Genomic DNA, 21,624 nt, shown 5'->3' on the forward strand with positions numbered 1-21,624 from the left:
CCCTGTGGTGGAGGCAGTTACGATAGTGGTGTTTAAGAGGCTTTTGGATAGGCACATGGATACAGAAGGATATGGATCGTGTGCAGGCAGAGGAGATTAGCTTAACTCTGCATCATGGGTGGCATGGACATCGTGGGGCTGAAGGGCCTGTTCTGCGTTAATGTACCATTCTACATTAAGTTCCATCGTCTCATCAGTCTGAGAAAATAATTTTTCCAGACCAGAATTGGATTTATTGAGCTTACATGTACAGCCCCTTGCTTTAGACTCCCCGCAAGTTCAACACAGAGGTGCGTCTGGTCAACCTGCTGCCTCACAGCTGCAGCGACCCAGGCACAGTCCCGACCTCAGGCGTTGTCTGTGTGGAGTTTACGTGTTCTCCCTCTGACCTGTGGGTTTAAATTTGGCCAGCATGCCAACAACTTGGTAGGTTGCATGGCCACTGTGAGCTGTTCACGGTGTGTGGGTGAGTGGTTGGGAATTGTGGAACAACAGGGAGTTAATGCAAGGTTGGTGCATAGAAACATAGACAATAGGTGCAGGTGGAGGCCATTTGGCCCTTCAAGCCAGCACCGCTATTCATTGTGATCATGGCTGATCATCCACAGTCAGTAACCCGTGCCTGCCTTCTCCTCATATCCCTTGATTCCACTAGCCCCTAGAGCTCTATCTAACTCTCTCTTAAATTCATCCAGTGAATTGGCCTCCACTGCCCTCTGTGGCAGAGAATTCCACAAATTCACAACTCTCTGGGTGAAAAAGTCCTTTTATAATTTTGCATGTTTCTATAAGATCCCCTCTCATCCTTCTAAACTCCAGTGAATAATTCCAGTGGATGCAGTGGGCTGAAGGGCATGTTTCCACACTGTATCTTTCCATGACAAAATGTTTGCTTTTGACAAAACAAACTGCTGGAGGAACTCAGCGAGTCAGGCAGCATGAGTGGAGGAAAACAGGCAGACTTGGTTCAGATTTCTACCCTTCTGCACACTCCGGACATTTGTCTGATAATTGTGTGTGTGTGTGTGTGTGTGTGTGTGTCCCCCTTCTGCTGATCGCAAAGTGCTCCCTTGTTCCTGTCTGGTGCCACAAACACCATTTCAAGCAGTTCTCAAAATGCTGCTTGTGCCTGCTCATTTAGAAATTCCAGCTATTTTAATTATTGGAACAGTTTTGTGGTTAAACTGCAGACCATCTGGAAGTAATGAGAAGGCAGCCTTGTGCAGCTCCATCGTCAGCCCGTAAGCAGGGCCTCTTCTGAAGTCGGGGCCAATTACCCAACCTTGTCGAGCTGAACATTGCACAGGCGGTCTGATCGTTTGTGACTGGCTGTGGCACCTCCAGCCACTTCACAGCGCTTGTACATGGGCACATTGACACTTGTTCCCATTCGTGTTGAGGCTGAGAAGTCCCTGTTAGCACAGGGTAACACAAGCTGCATGGCAGCGTACTGCTGAAGAGAAGGGTTCTGCGCTTTGCAACAGCATTGGGGAACACATTTGTTTTGCATTAGAGAATCAGCTGTCTTAACTTTTTAAACACTCCAAATATTTTATCCAAGACGGACATTTCCGATTTGGTTGAATTAATTTTTAAATAACTCCTGTGGGTCTTTGATGGCAACTTGCTTCAGCTCTCAGCATTTAATGATATTTATTTTGGTTGTTCTTTAACTTTTTTCTCTTTATGCTCTTTCACTTTCTAGGTCCTCTCTCGTTTCCCTTTCCCTCACATTCCAGTGCTTTGTCTCCTCGTTTTTTTTCATGTTTCCACCCCCTCTTTCTCTCGTCTTCCTCCCCTCTTTCCACTCCATCCCTTGCCTTTTCCTCCCTCTTACCTTCAAACTTCATACATCTCCACCCCTTATCCTTGCCCTCTCCCAGTATCCTTACCCCTCTTTCCCTCCGTTCAATCCCCTTGCCTCTCTCTCTCTCTCCCTCCCTCACTTTCTCTCCTGCATTCCTTACTCATTCTCTCTCTCTCTCTCTCTCTCTCTCTCTCTCTCTCTCTCTCTCTCTCTCTCTCTCTCTCTCTCTCTCTCTCTCTCTCTCTCTCTCTCTCTCTCTCTCTCTCTCTCTCTCTCTCTCTCTCTCTCTCTCTCTCTCTCTCTCTCTCTGTGTCTGTCTGTCTCTCTCTCTCTCTCTCTCTCTCTCTCTCTCTCTCTCTCTCTCTCTCTCTCTCTGTCTCTCTCTCTCTGTCTCTCTAAGTCTCTCTCTGTCTCTGTCTCTCTGTCTGTCTCTCTCTGTCTGTCTCTCTCTGCCCACCTTACCGATCAGCAAATGTGTAAGTCTTACACTATTTCCAGATTCAGTTGATAGTGATTTTGCGCTCTTTGATTCAGCAATGCCTAGTCTGCAGGAGTGGCCCTGATAAGAGTGGGGACTCTGCTCCTGGACTCTGGCCCAGGAGCAGAGCATCAAGCGTTTCAAGCAGTCCCTCCCTGGTGTTGAGCATTCAGTAGCCCACTGCCTCCTCCGCTGCCCCCATGTAAATCACATGCCTGGTGGTATCGAGGACCGAGTCTGACGTGGATCACTCTCTCCTGTGCATCCTGTATAAATGCCAGTCTAGGGCAGGTTATTAGGAGCCATCTTTGACATCGGTTACTTTTATTTTCTTCATTCATATTTTCTTGTTACATACTGATGGGAGTTTTTCCTCTTTTTTTTGTTCTGTTCTCCAGTCTGACCAGGTGCAGGTCATCCCCAGTCCTGGTGTATGTATTATTTACTTTTCTGTTCTGACCATCTTGCATGCCAGCAAGCTGCTTGTGGGTCCCTGTAACCCAGCGCAAAGCCGTACGAATCCTCATCCCCTTTAACCGTTGCATGATCCTGAACTATCTCCACTTCCATTGGAGGTGTGCTGAGTCAGTATTAAACGTGTCGTTTGTTTACTCGACATTAACATTCTGTTTCCTTTCTTCGGCCTGGAATGTACATTTTTCCATCTTGTGTTGTTTCCAGGAGCAGGGAGAGGGGGCGTTACTCTATATGCATCTGTGCTGCCAATCCGTGGACAATACCTGACCCACAGCCAATCGCAACACTGCCATACCCAGCCCTTGGCCAAATCCAACGCAATGTCATGATTGTCCACGGAATGGAAGAAGGGTCTCGACCCGAAACGTCACCCATTCCTTCTCTCCACAGATGCTGCCTGACCCGCTGAGTTACTCCAGCATTTTGTGTGTCTATTCTTGGCCAATGACCTAACGCTCAGCCAATCACCCCACTGTTGTGCCTGACTCTTGGCCAATCGCCCCACGTCCTATCTGATCCTCGGACACGACCCTTGACCAATCACCTCACGACCTACCTGACCATCAGACATGACCCTTGACCCATCACCCCACGCCCCACCTGACCCTCAGACACGACCCTTGACCAATCACCCCACACCCTACCTGACCCTCAGACACGACCCTTGACCCACCTGACGCTCAGACACGACCCTTGACCCATCACCCCACACCCTAACTGACCCTCAGACATGACCATTGACCCATCACCCCACGCCCCACCTGACCCTCAGACACGACCCTTGACCCACCTGACTCAGACACGACCCATGACCCATCACCCCATGCCCTACCTGACCCTCAGACACGACCCTTGACCAATCACCCCAAGGCCTACCTGTTTCTCAGACACCAGACACGACCCTTCCAATTACCCCCAGCCCTACCTGACCCTCGGGCACGACCATTGGCCAATCACCCCATGCCTTGCCTGACCCTCAGACACCAGACACGGCCCTTGGCCAATCACCCCCCCCGCCCTACCTGTTTCTCAGACACCAGACATGACCCTGACCAATCAGCACACCGCCCTACCCGACCCGTGGCTAATGAAGCCAATGTCGTGCCCACAGTTTGGCCCCACGCGGGCGACCCTCTGGCCACATCACCCACGCTGTAAGCAGCCAAGTCAGCAACATAGATTAAATCCCCTTGTCGTTTGAAGCAAAACCAACCCCTGACTCTTGCTTTCTCCTGCAGCTGCTGCCTTTCGTCTGCTCCTTCGTATTGCAATCTATCTTTTCAGAACGTGCATCTGCCCAAAACAATTTACGCTAACCGGCTTGGATGTTGATTTGGTTAATAGCATGATATAATTTGTCATCTGGGGTCCTGGTCCCAAGCAAACAAGCTAACTAGCCTATGGTTAAAATAAAATCACCTGTCCCAGGTCCTAGTTGGACGATACTGAGCGTGGAGATCAGGAGATGGAGTTTGGTGGTGGTGATTTTTAAATAAATCAGCTTTAGACTACTATATCTATAGTTATGCAATGCTGCTTAGAATTTAATTGTAACTGCTTGATGTTATACACCGATCAGCCAAAACATTATGACCACTGACAGGTGAAGTGAATAACATTGATTATCGTGTTACAATGGCACCTGTCAAGGGGTGGGATATATTAGGCAGCAAATGAACAGTCAGCTCTTGAAGTTAATGTGTTGGATGCAGGAGAAATGGGCAGGAGCAAAGACCTGAGCGACTTTGACAAGGGCCAAATTGTTATGGCCAGACGACTGGGTCAGAGCATCTCTGAAACGGCAAGGCTTGTGGGGTGCTCCCGGTCAGCAGTGGTGAGTACCTACCGACAGTGGTCCGAGGAGGGTCAAACCACAAACCGGCGACAGACAGGATGTTGGGCGCCCAAGGCTCATCGATGCGCGAGGGCAACGAAGGCTATCCCGTCTGGTCCGAACCGACAGAAGGTCGACTGTGGCACAAGTCACAGAAAATATTAATGGTGGTCACGGGAGGGATGTGTCACAATACACAGTGCATCGCACCCTGCTGCGTATGGGGCTGCACACGGAGGACCAACAGCATATTAGGCAAGTGGTCATAATGTTTTGGCTCATCAGGTCATAATGTTTTAGCTGATAGGTGTATAGTCTTAATGTAATTGAGCAAGCTGACGAATTTCTAGTGTGTATTACATTGATATTCAACCCGCATATGTTAGCAGTGTACGTTAAGACTGTTTTTGCTATCAAACGTCATTCTGCTGAGTTCAGTGTTCTTAACTGTCGAAACCCAGACCAGAGGTTAATTCTTACAGGGAGCGGAGAACAGTCGAAGATGACACCCTGGGATTTTGGTTCCTTGTAACTTTGACCTTGGTGGCTTCAGCTGGTCAGCTTGGCTCTGTCACTTAAAGACTTCTTCCAATCATTATTTCAAACGGGAACACTGAGGTGCACTGGCGTGATTGTTTAGAGAGATGCAATTAAAGACAAGCATCTTTAATTAATTAAAAACATTCAATTTTTAATTTGAACTATCTGATGGCTCAAAAGAAAGAAATCATGAGTGTATGAATCTGCTTTTTTATGGGATGTCTATTCTCCCTCTCTTCCCTATTTTACATAGAACAGCACAGGAATAGGCCCTTCAGCCCACAATGTCCATGCTGAAAATGATGCCAAATTAAACTAATCTCCTCTGCCTGCACATGATCCATATCCCTCCATTCCCTGCACATCCATGTGCCTATCTAAAAGCCTGTTAAGCACTTAAACAGTGTATCTACCTCCACCACAATCCCTGGCAGCATGTTCCAGGAACCCATCAATCTTTGTGTAAAAATAAACTTGCCCCGCGCATCATTTTTAAACTTTGTCACTCTTTCCATGAAGCTATGCCCATTTGTCTTTGACGTTTCTACCCTGGGAAAAAGGTTCTGACTGTCTACCCAATCTAGGGTTGCGAAACTATCTCACTCCCAAATACGGGACAAGGTGATGTCTCCGCCCCGCGCCCCACGTGACCTCACCCAGCCAGCGGCCACGTGCTCCTGTTCCACCAATGGCGGCCGCCCAGGCCAGGAGGCGGGTTGCTATGCAACCTCTGTTAGGCGAACACACTCGGCCCCGCTCCCCGAACACACTCCGTTAGCCTACACTGTCCCGGCCGACAGCGGCCCCCGGGCCTAGTGTCCGGGCCTACAGCGCCCCCTGGGCCGACAGTGTCCGCCTACAGTGTTCGGGCCTACACTGTCCAGGGCCACAGCGCCTCCCGGTCCTACAGCTCCCCCTGGGCCTAATACAGGACAAGGGTGGTTCCATATGGGACAAACCAATTTAGCCTAAAATACGGGACACTTGGTAACCCTAACCCTATCTACGCCTCTCATAATTTTAAATGCTTCTCTCAGGTCTCTCCTTAACTCCTGATGTTCTAGAGAAAACAATCGACGTTTGGCCAACCTCTCCATATAGCTAACACTCCCTACGCCAGCAGCATTCTGGTGAATCTCCTCTGCGCCCTCTCCAAAGCCTCATCTTTCCTGAATTTTAAGGTGAAGGGGGAAAATATTTAATAGAATCTGAGGGGTAACTTTTTCACACAAAGGTTGGTGGGTGTATGGAGCAAGCTGGAGGTAGTTGAAGCTGGGACTATCCCAAAGTTTAAGGAATCGTGAGACAGGTACATGGATAGGACAGGTGTGGAGGGATATGGGCCAAACGCGGGCAGGTGGGTCTAGTGTAACTGGGACAATGTGGCCAAGTTGGGCCGAAGGGCCTGTTTCCACGCTGTATCACTCTATGACTAATTGGGGTGACCAGAACTGCATGCAATCCCCCCAAATTTTGGTTGATTTTTTTTTTAGGCATGGGGCGGAAACAATTATCTGCAAGTCCACTCATTCTGGCTGCACGCATTCTGTCAGGTGAAAATGCTGTAGGGGCTAAAGAGGCCCCCATATTCTTCATAGGTAGACACAAAATGCTGGAGTAACTCAGCGCGACAGGCAGCATCTAGGGAGAGAAGGAATGGGGGACGTTTCAGGTCGGGACCTTTCTTCAGAACCCATTCCTTCTCTCCCGCGATGCTGCCTGACCCGCTGAGTTACTCCAGCATTTTGTGTCTACCTTCGATTTTAACCAGCATCTGCAGTTTTCTTCCAACCCATATGCTTCATGGTGGAAACAGAAAGTCCAGACCCTTCGAGCACCGCCCATCCCGAATGAAATTCCATGTTTGTTCAAGATACCACGACTCCCCAGAGATTGTATTTTAGAAACAAATAAAGATATTACGAAAATGAACCCGACAGCAAATAGTAGGAATAAAAAATATTCTTAAAGTAAATATAGTTATTCTGATTGCATGGTTGACATTGACCCGCTGAGTGTGTGTACTGTGTACTCGTGCAGATCGTGCACTGTGTTGCTGGGCCTGGGCAAATGGTCGGTGGCTTTTACACCTGGGAACATGTTTCGACAGATTCAAGTTCTTGGGTGCAAACGTCACCACAATTTGTTCCAGTCCAACTACATTGACGCTGTGGGCATGACTGCAGACCAATGCCTCGACGTCCTGTAAGGTTAAGGAAATTTGGCTTGTTCCACTGACTCTTACCAAATTTCTAGAGATGCACCGTAGAAATTACCGTAGCTGGATGCATCACAGTTTGGTACGGCAAATGTTTAGTTTAGTTTGGAGATACAGCGCGGAAACAGGCCCTTTCGGCCCACCGGGTCCGTGCCGACCAGCGATCCCCGCACACTAACACCATCCTACACCCACTGTATCACTCTATGACTCGATCGTTGCATAATGTGTGTGTCTTCAAACTCTCAACAGCTGGTTGAAGGCTCAAACCCTCGGGAGAAACGTAAGACTAAAACTGGATGATTTATCCAATGTTACTTGTTGTTGGGAACGTATCTAGATCGGCCATGTAGATGGATATATACAAGAGAGATGCAGGATCTTTGGCCCACCGAATCCACACTGACCATCATTCACCCTTTTACACTAATCCTACACTAATCTAATCAGGTAGACACAAAATGCTGGAGTAACTCAGCGGGTCAGGCAGCATCTCGGGAGGGAAGGAATGGGTGACGTTTCGGGTCGAATCCTTCTTCGGTCTCTCCATATTGTAACCAAATCCCTCCCAGATTCCACCACTCATGTACGCACATGGAGGTATTACAGCGGCTAATTAACCTACCGACCCATGTGTCTTAGGGACACAGAGGGAATATGCAAAGTCCGCCCTTGTGACCATCTAGATACTAAAACTCTCCTTTGTTTGTTTGTTCTTGAACTACAGCCAAAACGGTGCACGATAGCGAGACAATTTTAGGCCCACCTTACTCACCGTCGTCCCTTTGGTGCCAATGGAAGAAGTTTCATTGAAATCGGTGTTATATTTTTAGTTATTCACATTTTAAAGTTTAAGTCTATCTCCTAGGGAGGAGGGAGGATGGAGGGAGGGAGGGGGAGGAGTGAGGATAAGGGGGGTTGAGGGGGATGGAGTAGGGGGGAGAGGGGAGGGGGGGAGGAGAGGGTGCTGCACCAATGCAGGAGAGGTTTGGGCCCAACAGGTCCACTTGGTCTAGTCAGATCTAAAACCTGGAACACCTCACACAGCAGGACTGTCAGAGCTCCTCCACATACATTGCAATGACATGGGCCAGTTGCTCACCACAGAGTTGAGAATAAATATATTTTAGATGGAAATCTGCTGTTTGGAAGCGCATTTGTGCCTTTACCAGTTGAGAAAAGAATCCTGCTCGTGAATCAATATATGCATGTTCACCAAATGAGCTTCATGGATGCACAAATCAGTGCTTCTGACTCGAGAGAAAATTGCCAGGGCTTTCTTTGAAGACTTATTTTGGCGTGAGGAGACCTTAAATGAGAGGGTTGCCCTGAAGCTGGAGATGAGCCCTGAGCCAGATTGTTGCCGTGCAGTGGACCGTGTGCGGGGCACAGAGCAATGACTCTGGCCAGCTACACCATGCCCCACAGATTCCCAGCCCCAGGTAGCCCTTAGCCCTTGGGGGCATTAATTAGGGAGCGGGAGGGGGGGGAACGGGAGCCGCTTGAGATGTGAGTTTGCACTGGGGTGGGAGGGGAATCACTGAGTCAGCCAGCGTGGTCGGGGACGGGTGGGAGGATGGGTAGTCGAAGGACTCCTGGACCCGAGCATGAGACCTAAACGCAAGACAAATGCGGAGAGAACTATCAGAATGTCACTCTAACTCGGTAATAATACACCCCTGACCAACGTGCTCAGAAGGGCGTCACTGTGGCACAGCGGTAGAGTTGCTGCCTTACAGCGAATGCAGCGCGGGTTCCATCCCCACTACGGGTGCTGTCTGTACGGAGTTTGTACGTTCTCCCCATGACCTGCGTGGGTTTTCTCCGAGATCTTCGGTTTCCTCCCACACTCCAAAGACGTGCAGGTTTGTAGGTCAATTGGCTTGGTAAATGTAAAGATTGTCCCTAGTGGGTGTAGGATAGTGTTAATGTGCGGGGATCGCTGTTCGGCGCGGACCCAGTGGGCCAAAGGGCCGGTTTCCTCGCTGTATCTCTAAACTAAATTAAAAGGGATTCTTGAATGTTCGATTTGAGGTTTTTTTAACCTGAAATCTGGCCAGGGGTTCTGTGCTAACCGTGTAAAGTCTGAACTATCCATTGAAGAGGATGCACACATTTGTCAATCGAATGATTATCTGGGTCTCACCAGTTCAGATATCTGATATTTGCAGTTACTAGTTTGTTTTAATAGTATTATGGCAATGTATGTCCTGTGATTTCAATCCTGTTTTAGTTTTATTTGTGTTTTTCTTTGCCCTTTGTTTTTTTTCTCCTTTAGCCTCCAGCCAAATACCTCTTACCAGAGATGAGAGTGTCTGATGTTGGAAAGAAATGTGTAGTGATCGACTTAGATGAAACCTTAGTACATAGTTCCTTTAAGGTACTGCAAGTTTTTTGTTCTTTATTGTGTATATTTTGCTAGCTTAAAAGTGTACAACTTTCATGCTGTCAGGGGGTGTATGAGCAAACAACAGTGCAATGTGGAATTACAGATTATCATTTTTATGGCAAATTGATCATGCTTGAAGCTGTGAAGGTAGACACAAAATGCTGGTGTAACTCAGTGGTCAGGCAGCATCTCTGGAGAGAAGGAATGGGTGACGTTTCTTCAGTCTGAAGAAGGGTCTCGACCCGAAACATCACCCATTCCTTCTCTCCAGAGATGCTGCCTGTCCCGCTGAGTTACTCCAGCATTTTGTGTCTACGTTCGATTTAAACCAGCATCTGCAGTTTTCTTTCCTACACATGCTTGAAGCTGTGGTAGCTTTGCAGTTTGCAATTCTTACCTGTGTAAGAAGGTTGAAGATGGGTCTTATCATGGAGACAAGAGGGGGGGGGGGGGGGGGGGATTGGACAAAAGATGAATTTGCCGGGCATTTGGGTGGCCAGCATGTTTTGGAGGACTAATTGGATAACTTCATCACCGTGTGAATGATTGGCTGAACCATGGGTCCCATCTTGTTGAGCTGCCTCCTCACAGCGCCAGAGACCTAGCTTCAACCCTGACCTCGGATGCTGCGTGTGTGGAGTTTGCATGCTCTCCCTGTGACCACCTGGTTTTTCTCTGGGTGTTCCCTTATCCTACCACATCCCAAAGACATGCGGGTTTGTAGGTTAATTGGCCCTCTGTAAATTGCCCCCAGTGTGGATGAGAAAGTGGGGCGGTCACGGTGGTGCAGCGGTAGAGTTGCTGCCTTGCAGCGAATGCAGCGCCGGAGACCCGGGTTCCATCCCGACTACGGGTGCTGTCTGTACGGAGTTTATACGTTCTCCCCGTGACCTGTGTGGGTTTTCTCCAAGATCCCCGGTTTCTTCCCACACTCCAAAGACGTACATGTTTGTAGGTTAATTGGCTTGGTAAATGTTTTTTTTTAATTGTCCCTAGTGGGTGTAGGATAGTGTTAGTGTGCGGGGATCGCTGGTCGGCACGGACCCGGTGGGCCGAAGGGCCTGTTTCTGCGTTGTATCTCTAAACTAAACTAAACATAGAATTAGTGTGAATGGGTGATCGATGATCTGCATGGGTTGGGTGGGTCGAAGGCCCTGTTTCTATACTATATCTTTGAACTAAACTATATCACGGTGTGAATGATTGGTTGAACTGTCTTGTCAGTGTGGTGTCTAAATGAATGGAAGCAAAGAATAATTTAACAACTTCTCTCCCAATCCGTGACTGGCTCTTGAAGAGGGTTAGCAAAAAAATGATTTACATTTGAGGAAACCGAGGATTCGGACAGAAGAATGGTGTAAAAGCAATGCCTTGCTATCATGAGACACAACTGCAGATGCTGGTTTACAAAAAAAAAAGACACAAAGTGCTTGAGTAACTGCTTTCCACCTATCACTTGCCAGAATTTGTCCCACCCCCACCTCTCCTCCGGTTCTCTCCCCACCCCCGTCACTGCAGTCAATCTGAAGAAGGGTCCCAGCCTGAAACGCCACCTATCTGTGTTGTCCAGACATGTTGCCTGACCCACTGTGTTACTCCAGCACTTTGAGTCTTATCTAGCTATCCGGACCGCCAATCAAGTCCGGGACATTCCCCACCAGTGAATGTCCTTGTACATTTGGACAGGCAAGGTGAAAACATTTATACATTTGGAGCCATTCTCGATTCTAAAGGATATCTGATATTCTACACTGCACCACAGCGGTAGAGTTGCTGCCTCACAGCAAATGAAGTGCCGGAGACCTGGGATCCATCCCGACTATGGTTCCTGTCTGTACGGAGTTTGTACGTTCTCCCCGTGACCTGCGTGGGTTTTCTCTGAGATCTTTGGTTTCCTCCCACACTCCAAAGACGTACAGGTTTGTAGGTTAATTGGCCTGGTAAATTGTCCCTCGTGGGTGTAGGATAGTGTTAATGTGCGGGGATCGCTGGTCGGCGCGGACCCGGTGGGCTGAAGGGCCTGTTTCTGCGTTGTATCTGTAAACTAAACTAAACCTAAAGTTTACTCCAAAGACTTACAGGTTTGTAAGTTAATTGGCTTGGTATAGTGTAAAATTGTCCCTAGTGTGTGTCGGGTAGTGTTTATGTGACGGAGTCGGTACAGACTCGCTGGACCGAAGGGTCTGTTTCTGCGCTGTATCTCTAAACTAAACTAAACTAGATGCAGCTTTGTTCTTGCACTGGGCTTTGTTGAATGTGACGACCAAATCATCAACACTCTTCTCAAATCCAGGGGTTTCTCCTCCTCAGTTCTAAACCCTCTTCCACCATGAGAAATGTAAAGGGAAATCACCGGAGAAAAGAAAATAGCAAGTGAACAAAGGATTTCATTCAATACTCTGACCAGCAACATCACGCCCGACATATCGCCCCGTTTAGTCCCTTGCCCTTTGGGAATTAAATAGGGAACGGGAAGAAAAAACGGGAGCAGCTCGAGCCGTGTTTGCTCTGGGTGGGGGGCATCACTGAGTCAGCCGGATGTGGTCGGGGGGGGGGTGGGCTGAGAGGGTGGGTAGTTACATGACCTCTGGACCCGAGAATGGGACCTAAGAAGTGTAGAGAAAAGCTATCAGATTGTCACTCTCACTCCATGATAATGCAGCCCAGGTGAATGTGCTCTGGAGGAACTCTAGACTGATAGATTCGATGGGAATTTTCCAATATCAGACACTTTGCCCTACTGTGGAACGCAGCGTTTCACAACCGGGGCTCCCCAGAACACTAGGGTTCCGCGAGAGGTCCCGAGGGGTTCCGCGAGAAAATAGGCTAATCATATGTAAGTGCATTTTTGGGTCATTTTTGTGTTTAATTTCATATTCGTACTTTTATTATACACGTACGGCATATTCTTGGAAAATTCTTGGGTATTATAATAAAGTCTTCAACCTGTTATATCATTTAAAAGTATAATAATCATCGGGAATATATTTAGCAGATATATAATAATTTTTATGTAAGGGTTCCCTGAGACATGAAAATTATTTCAAGGGTTCTGCAAGGGTAAAAAGGGTGAGAAGCGCTGGTGGAACGGCTCGTACAAACATGGTTGACTGCCTGCATGTGTCTGCAGGGAACCTGATTAAAATATACCCAGGCTTGTGTTAAAATGCCGTCTGTTTGCAGAGGCTTCAGGGCCCCTCGACAGTTGCACTTATTGCGTGTTGAGCGAGGTGAAAACCAGTGCGCAGCCCACATTGTTCACAAGTTCACTCTGAAACATTCCCAGTCGTTGTCCCAACCCTCCTTGCAATGCGGACAAGAGGTGTATTGCGCAGGTCATTAGAATCTTGCCAGCGGCTAAATATTCGGTTGTCCTGCCCCTTCCCCTCACTTGCTCGAGTCGAGTGCTGATGCCAACCCAATTTCAATTTCCCAACTATTTTCTTTCATCTCAAGTATTCCACTTTCGTGGAGAGGTCTGTTTGTTGTCAGGCAAAGAGGTTTGGGGTTCCCTAAATTTGAGACTTTGGCTACCTGACAAAAAATAAACTGTGTACCAGGTAATTCTGTCAGCACAGGTCAGTGTGACCAATTGTGTTTTTGATTCAATTAATAATACACTGTCGTCTTGTGCCTTTATTTGTTCCATGGCCATACCCCAGTAACAATGAGTCGCTATATTGTGCAGACTTGCAGGTGACTTAAGTGGTCCCATTTCCAAGATGTTTACTTTAGAGATACAGCTCGGAAACAGGCCCTTCAGCCCACCGGGTCCGTGCCGCCCAGCGATCCCCGCACATTAACACGTCCTACACACACTAGGGACAATTTTTACATTTACCAAGCCAATTAACCTACAAATCTGCACGTCTTACAGGGAGGTTGGGGGGATTTGTCCCACATGAAGGGCAGTCACGGTGGCGCAGCGGTAGACTTGCTGCCTTACAGCGAATGCAGCGCCGGAGACCCGGGTTCCATCCTGACTACGGGTGCTGTCCGTACGGAGTTTGTACGTTCTCCCCGTGACTTACGTGGGTTTTCTCCGGGATCTTCGGTTTCCTCCCACACTCCAAAGACGTGCAGGTTTGTAGGTTAATTGGCTTGGTAAATGTAAAAATTGTCCCTAGTGGGTGTAGGATAGTGTTAATTTGCGGGGATCGCTGGACCCGGTGGGCCGAAAGGGCCTGTTTCTGCGCTGTATCTCCAAACTAAACGAAAAAAATCAGTAGATTGTTCATTCTTCCAACCCCATCCCTCATTATACGGCTGTGGTGTAACCGGCAAATACTGGGGCTAGCTGGAGCACTGTAGGTTTATTAGTGTCAAATGCACCGAGGTACAGTGAACAGCTTTGCTTTGCTTACTATCCGGATATACCATACATATACCAATCAGCCAAAACATTATCACCACTGACAGGCAAAGTGAATAACATTGAGTATCTTGTTACAATGGCATCTGTCAAGGGATGGGATATATTAGGCAGCAAGTGAACAGTCAGTTCTTGAAGTTGATGTGTTGGATGCAGGAGAAATGGGCAGGAGTAAAGACCTGAGCGACTTTGACAAGGGCCAAATTGTTATGGCCAGACGACTGGGTCAGAGCATCTCTGAAACGGCAAGGCTTGTGGGGTGCTCCCGGTCAGCAGTGGTGAGTACCTACCGACAGTGGTCCGAGGAGGGACAAACCACAAACCGGCGACAGACAGGGTGTTGGGCGCCCAAGGCTCATCGATGCGCGAGGGCAATGAAGGCTATCCCATCTGGTCCGAACCAACAGAAGGTCGACTGTGGCACAAGTCACAGAAAATGTTAATGGTGGTCACGGGAAGAATGTGTCACAATACACAGTGCATCGCACCCTGCTGCGTATGGGGCTGCACACGGAGGACCAACAGCATATTAGGCAGGTGGTCATAATGCTTTGGCTTATCGGTGTAGATACAATCAGTTCAAACACGAGTACAATAGATAGAGCAAAGGGAAAAATACAGAGTGCAGAATGCAAGGGACAATTTTTACATTTACCAAGCCAATTAACCTACAAACCTGCACGTCTTTGGAGTGTGGGAGGAAACCGAAGATCTCGGAGAAAACCCACGCCGGTCACGGGGAGAACGTACAAACTCCGTACAGACAGCACCTGTAGTCGGGATGGAACCCGGGTCTCCGGCGCTGCATTCGCTGTAAGGCAGCAACTCTACCACTGCGCCACCGACTAATTCCTTAGACAAATCTTGATATCCTCAATTGGATCGAGATGAATCGAACAGTACCCGAGCTTATGGAAGGACCGTTCAGAAGCCCAATAGCAGAGGGGAAGAAGCTCTTCCTGTGTCTGGTGATGTGCATTTTCAAGCTTCTGCAACAGTACAATTAGGTAGGTCGGCGTGGACAAGACTTACATTGGAAAACACAGAGAGGAGATTAAAGCGGGGGACATTATTGGCATGAAGCGTGGGACTCAGGGATTGGAAGTGAAGGACATGGGTTTACAGTCATGGCACTGTATTGAACTTGCAACACTGAAACAGGCCATCCATCCCAATTAGCTCATGGGAATGTTTGTACTCTCATGAGCTCTCTCTCACCCTCCCAATCAGCAGCACCTTCTGTTGCTTTCTCTTTCAACCTCACCGAGGCTGCACCTTAAATCAGGCCGTGGTATTTGCCAGAAGAACACTGCTCCCCTTCAGAACGCGGCTGGTTTTAATTGCTTCAGCATTAGTCACAGTGCCTGCAAGCTGCTGAGCATGATCTTTGCAATTCCCTCACTAACCAACTGCGCCTCAACCTCTCCCTGCTCCCTGCTCCCTTTGAGACGATCCCGACTTCTTTCACCTTGTCTCTGGTCACCTGTCCCTCTGCGTCCTAATGATGCTTGTTGCCAGTTTTATTCATGACTTCGTGCTTGTTGAAATGTTGGGATGTTTTGCCGTTTTAAAAACCCAGTATAAATGCACGGTCTTTTTTCTGTTCAATCCTGATTACTAATGGCACCCAAGAGCAGCCACACATCATAGAATGTGGGTCACACGTGTAATTTTACACAGGATAAGCTTCAGACATACCACTGTGAAGGCACATCCTTGCTCCACTCTGAAGGGAGAAGGGGAGGGAGTGCACTGTCCAGTCTAAACCAATTGATCCGCTACCTCCAATGAATGCTGTCTTAGGCAGTCTTAACTAGGGTGGCCAACTGTCCCGTATTAGCCGGGACATCCCCTGTTTTGGGCTCAATTGGTTGTCTCATATGGGACTGCCCTTGTCCCGTATTAGGCCCGCGGGGCGCTGTAGGCCCGGACTGTGTAGCAGGCCCGGAGGTTGCATAGCAACCCGCCTCCCAGCCCGGGCGGCCACCATTGATGGAGCATGGCCGCTGGCTGGGTGAGGTCATGTGGGGCGTGGGCGGTGATGTCACCTTTTGTCCCTTTTGTTTGGGAGTGAGATAGTTGGCACCCCTAGTCATAACAGTGAGACCATTTCCAGCAGCTGCCACTTATAGTGACTTAGAAATGAAGGAAAGAGTAGTAGGAGGCCATTCAGCCCTTCAACCCCACCCTGCCACTGAATATGAGCATGGCTATTCATCAAAATTCATAACCCTGTTCCTGCTTCCTCCCCAAGTTTCATGATCCGTCTGGTCCTGAACAATATTCAACTCCTTGAATATATTTGTCCGGCACAGTGGCGCAGCGGCAGAGTTGCTGCCTTACAGATGACCGGGTTCCATCCCGACTACAGGTGCTGTCTGTACGGAGTTTGTACGTTCTCCCCGTGACCTGCGAGGGTTTTCACCGAGATCTTCGGTTTCCTCCGAGATCTTTGGTTTCCTCCCACACTCCAAAGGTTAATTGGCTTGGTAAATGTAAAAATTGTCCCTCGTGTGTGTAGGATAGTGTTAGTGTGCGGGGATCGCTGGTCGGTGCGGACCCGGTGGGCTGAAGGGCCTGTTTCCGTGCTGTATCTCTAAACTAAACTAAACTAATATTTAATGATTTGGCTGCTTTCCTTTGGCAGAGACTTCCACTGGTTCACCATGCACTGGGAGAAGAAATTTCTCACCATTTTGTTCTTAAATGGCTCATCTCCTACCCTTGATACAGATCCTGGGATTATAGATTCCCAGCCATTGAGAATATCATTCCTGCATTTAATCTGTTCAGTCCTGTTGGATCTCAATAGGCTTCTATGGGGTCCTCTCTAGCTCTTCCAAGCTCCAGTGAAAATAAGGTGAATTGACCCAATCTCTCTTCATATGTCAGTTCTGCAGGGCCAGGAATTAATCCAATGAATCATTGCAGAACTCCCTCCATGACTAGAACATCCTCAGATAAGGTGGCCAATACTGCACACAATACTCAAGGAGCGGTCTCAACAAGACTATGTACGTTTACAGCAAGACATCCCTGTTCCACCCCTATCTCTCTCTTCCAGCTTTCTTCCCCCCACCGCCCCACTCCATCAATCTGAAGAAAGGTCCCGACCCGAAACGTCAGTCCTCCTTCCCTCCGCAAATACTGTCTGACCGGCTGAGCTCCTCCAGCACTTTGTGTTTTGCTCAAGATTCCAGCATCTGGGGTTTCTTGCGTCTTCTTCCCTGCTCCTGAAGTTGAACTGTCATGCTGTGAAGGGTACTAATCACCTGCTCCACCTGCATGCATGCCATCAGCTCCTCGTCTTCCCAGTCTGTTGCTAATCGGATAATCTGCCTTTCAGCTCTTGCCATCGATGTGGATAACCTTGCATCTATCCACATTACACCGATCAGCCAAAACATTACGACCACTGACAGGCGGAGTGAATAACATTGATTATCTTGTTACAACGGCACCTGTCAAGGGGTGGGATATATTAGGCAGCAAGTGAACAGTCAGTTCTTGAAGTTGATGTGTTGGATGCAGGAGAAATGGGCAGGAGTAAAGACCTGAGCGACTTTGACAAGGGCCAAATTGTTATGGCCAGACAACTGGGTCAGAGCATCTCTGAAACGGCAAAGCTTGTGAGGTGCTCCCGGTCAGCAGTGGTGAGTACCTACCGACAGTGGTCCGAGGAGGGACAAACCACAAACCGGCGACAGACAGAGTGTTGGGCGCCCAAGGCTCATCGATGTGCGAGGACAACGAAGGCTATCCCGTCTGGTCCGAACCGACAGAAGGTCGACTGTGGCACAAATCACAGGAAATGTTAATGGTGGTCACGGGAGGAATGTGTCACAATACACAGTGCATCGCACCCTGCTGCGTATGGGGCTGCACACGGAGGACCAACAGCATATTAGGCAGGTGGGCATAATGTTTTGGCTCATCCGGTCATAATGTTTTGGCTGATCGGTGTATGTTCTATATGGGAGCTGTAAATTCTGCTCATCATTTACTTATTGTCCTTCCCAAATGCATCACTACTATTTTCCTCAACCACTCCACATTCCATGTTGCCAGCAGATTCTTGATTGAACTTCATTTTGAATTTTTCTATTATGTTTTAAATATTCAGGCCACAATCTCTAACCCACACAGTTTGCAGGTATGGCTAAAACTATGAGCGATCGTGCTGCACAGCTTTAGAATCGTGGAGCGAGTGGGATTTTTTCACAATAATCTGAGACTGCAGAAGCCTCCTCCCTCCCCCGCCTCCTCCTCTCAGGTTTTTATTTCTGGCTGTGTTGACTGTCATGTTTAGTTTAGAGATACAGCGTGGAAACAGGCCCTTCGGCCCACCGGGTCCGTGCCGACCAGCGATCCCCGCACATTAACACTGTCCTACACCCACTAGGGACAATTTTTACATTTACCAAGCCAATTAACCTACAAACCTGCACGCCTTTGGAGCGTGGGCGGAAACCAAAGATCTCGGAGAAAACCCACGCAAGTCACGGGGAGAACGTACAAACTCCGTACAGACAGCACCCGTAGTCGGGATGGAACCCGGGTCTCCAGCGCTGTATTCGCTGTAAGGCGGCAACTCTACCGCTGCGCCACCGTGCCCTCCCGGAACGCTGGCTGAAGATAGATTCAGGCACCCTGCTTTTCCAGTGAGCAGCTCCACCTGCAGGGAGCTGACGGAGGCCGATTGAGGGTGTGATTGATGTCCTGACGAGGAGGACTCCGTCAGCCTGATCTGCTGCTCAGTCAGATCATGTTCTGACCCGTTTAGGCTGGGAGGAGTGCAGAGACGATTTACAAGAACGTTGCCAGGGCTCGAGGGCCTGAGCTGTAGGTGGAGGTTGGGCAAGCTAGGAATTTGCTCTTTTTAAAAAAATATATCAAATGTATTAAATTATTTACAAACAATATTTACAATGCAATAAAACAATACAGAACCCACCACCACAATACAATACAAACAAATATACCAAATGAAACTATTATACAACTATATTACAATCCCTATCCAGGTTGCATCCAATCCCCCGCGGTGCCCAGCGGTCACGGAAATCCCCCAGGGTGCCCGTGGACAGCGCGCAGTCCCTCTCTAACCCCACCCGGGAGCGGTCGTAACCCCGGAAAAGGGGAGGAATTTGCTCCCGAGAGTGTGGGAAGCTGAGGGTTGATCTTGCAGAGGTGTATAAAGTAATGCGGGGAATAGATAGGGAGGCAACACCATGACAGAGCAGTAGAGTTGGTGCCTCGCAGCGCCAGCAACCTGGGCTCAATCCTGTTTACAGGTGTTGTCTGTACACAGTTTGTGACCATGTGGGTTTTCTCCAAGTGTTCATGTTTCCTCCCACAATCCAAAGATGTACAGGTTTTTTAGGTTAATTGGCTGCGGAAAAAATCAGTTACAAACTGTAGGATAGTGCTGGTGTACGGGCTGATTGCTGGTTGGCGCAGACTCGGTGAGCTGAATGACCTGTTTCTGTGCTGTATCTCTAAAGTAAAGTCAACTAAAAGTAAAGTAAAGAGACAGGGTGAATGCACAGAGTCTTTCACCCAGATTTTTTTTTAGATTTAGAGATACAGCGCAGAAACAGGCCCTTCGGCCCACCGGGTCCGCACCGCCCAACGATCCCTGCACACTAACACTATCCCACACCCACTAGGGACAATTTTTTTTACATTTGCCCAGCCAATTAACCTACAAACCTGTACATCTTTTGGAGTGTGGGAGGAAACCGAAGATCTCGGAGAAAACCCACGGAGGTCACAGGGAGAACGTACAAACTCCGTACAGACGGCGCCCGTAGTCGGGATGGAACCTGAGTCTCCGGCGCTGCATTCGCTGTAAGGCAGCAACTCTACCGCTGCGCCACCATGCCGCACCAGATGGCTTGGGTTTAAGGTGAGAGGGGCAAGTTTTAATAGGCACTAATAGGAAATTTTTAGGGTGGCGCAGAGGTAGAGTTGCTGCCTTACAGCACTTGCAGCGCCGGAGACCTGGGTTCCATCCCGACTACGGGTGCTGTCTGTACGGAGTTTGTACGTTCTCCCCGTGACCTGCGTGGGTTTTCTCCAATATCTTCGGTTTCCTCCCACACTCCAAAGACGTGCAGGTTTGTAGGTTAATTGGCTTGGTGTATGTGTAAATTGCCCCTAGTGGATGTAGGATAGTGTTCGTGTGTGGGGATCGCTGGTCGGCGCGGACCCGGTGGGCCGAAGGGCCTGTGTCCGTGCTGTATCTCTACACTAAACTAAACGTCGACCCAGGATAGGTGAATCTGTGCAGCGTGACTCTAAATGTGTCCTTATCACAACATGCCCTTCCAACAATTCTCGTGTCATCAGCAAAGTTGTAAACCTTGCAAGACCATTCCTTCCTCCAGGCCATTGATGTAAATAATGAACAATCATGAGCAACAACTGATCCCTGTGGTGCTCCTCATGTAGCACCCATCCTGTCTGAAACAGCCGTGTAAAATCACGGGGGGAATAGAGAGGGGGAACGAATGCACAGACTCTTTTACCCAGAGTAAGGGGATCACGAATGGCAAGAGAAACTGTAAACCAGTCAGCATGATTCTTAAAGAAGGACTTTATTCAGGCGAGAACTTTATTCTTTTGAGCGCAGTAGGATGAGGGCTGACCTTAGAGAGGTGTATGAATTCATGAGGGGAATTGATAGGGTGAGTTTGCAGTCTTTTACCCAGCGGAGGGGAACCAAGAACCGGAGGACATAGAAACATCGAAAATTTGCAGGAGGAGGCCATTTGGCCCTTCGAGCCAGCACTGCCATTCATTGTGATTATGGCTGATCATCCACAATCAATACCCCGTGCCTGCCTTCTCCCCATATCCCTAGATTCCGCGTGCCCCTAGAGCTCTATCTAACTCTCTCTTAAATTCATGCAGTGAATTGGCCTCCACTGCCTTCTGTGGCAGAGAATTCCACAAATTCACAACTCTCTGGGTTTAAAAGTTCCTTCTCACCTCAGTTTTAAATGGCCTCCCCTTTATTCTTAGACTGTGGCCCCTGGTTCTGGACTCCCCCAACATTGGGAACATTTTTCCTGCATCTATCTGGTCCAGTCCTTTTATAATTTTATACGTGATATATTACAATTAGGACATGAAGATAAATCCTACGCTCCAAAGAATATCAAGACCAAGCCTGTCCAACCTCTCCCAACAGGTGATTGTGTCCTGGCTACTTTTGTGTTCATTTTTTTCGTAGGATTATATCTATTCTGGATGCTCACACTCCCTGTGAAACTTTTATCATGTTGAAAGCTGCCTTTGAAATTTTAACCTGTCAGGTCTGCAAATCACAAGGAGGTTGTCGAAGCAGGCACCATTTCTTCAGAAACTGCTGCGCTGCTTTAATAACAGGTCTGCTGATGCCCTCGTTAGTTCATGCCCACAGCTTTACCTCATTTTTCCAGACATTACTCCTCCATTTTATGCTCCTGGTGCTTCTCAAACCTGCTGTTTCCTTAAGCTATGAGC

The 21,624-nt window shown here is 48.4% G+C and overlaps 1 protein-coding gene across 2 annotated transcripts in view; it reads left to right on the top strand.

The window, feature by feature from the left end:
* ctdspla (CTD (carboxy-terminal domain, RNA polymerase II, polypeptide A) small phosphatase-like a) overlaps positions 1-21,624 on the top strand; it is a 212,982-nt gene that overhangs the window by 157,506 nt on the left and 33,852 nt on the right. For both annotated transcript variants that reach the window (XM_078426255.1, XM_078426265.1), the window contains exon 3: positions 9,633-9,734. In XM_078426255.1, coding sequence (XP_078282381.1) covers positions 9,633-9,734 — 102 coding nt within the window. The remainder of the gene's footprint in view (positions 1-9,632; positions 9,735-21,624) is intronic.

This window comes from Rhinoraja longicauda, chromosome 2 (genome assembly GCF_053455715.1).
Source record: "Rhinoraja longicauda isolate Sanriku21f chromosome 2, sRhiLon1.1, whole genome shotgun sequence".
Taxonomy (NCBI): Eukaryota; Metazoa; Chordata; class Chondrichthyes; order Rajiformes; family Arhynchobatidae; genus Rhinoraja; species Rhinoraja longicauda.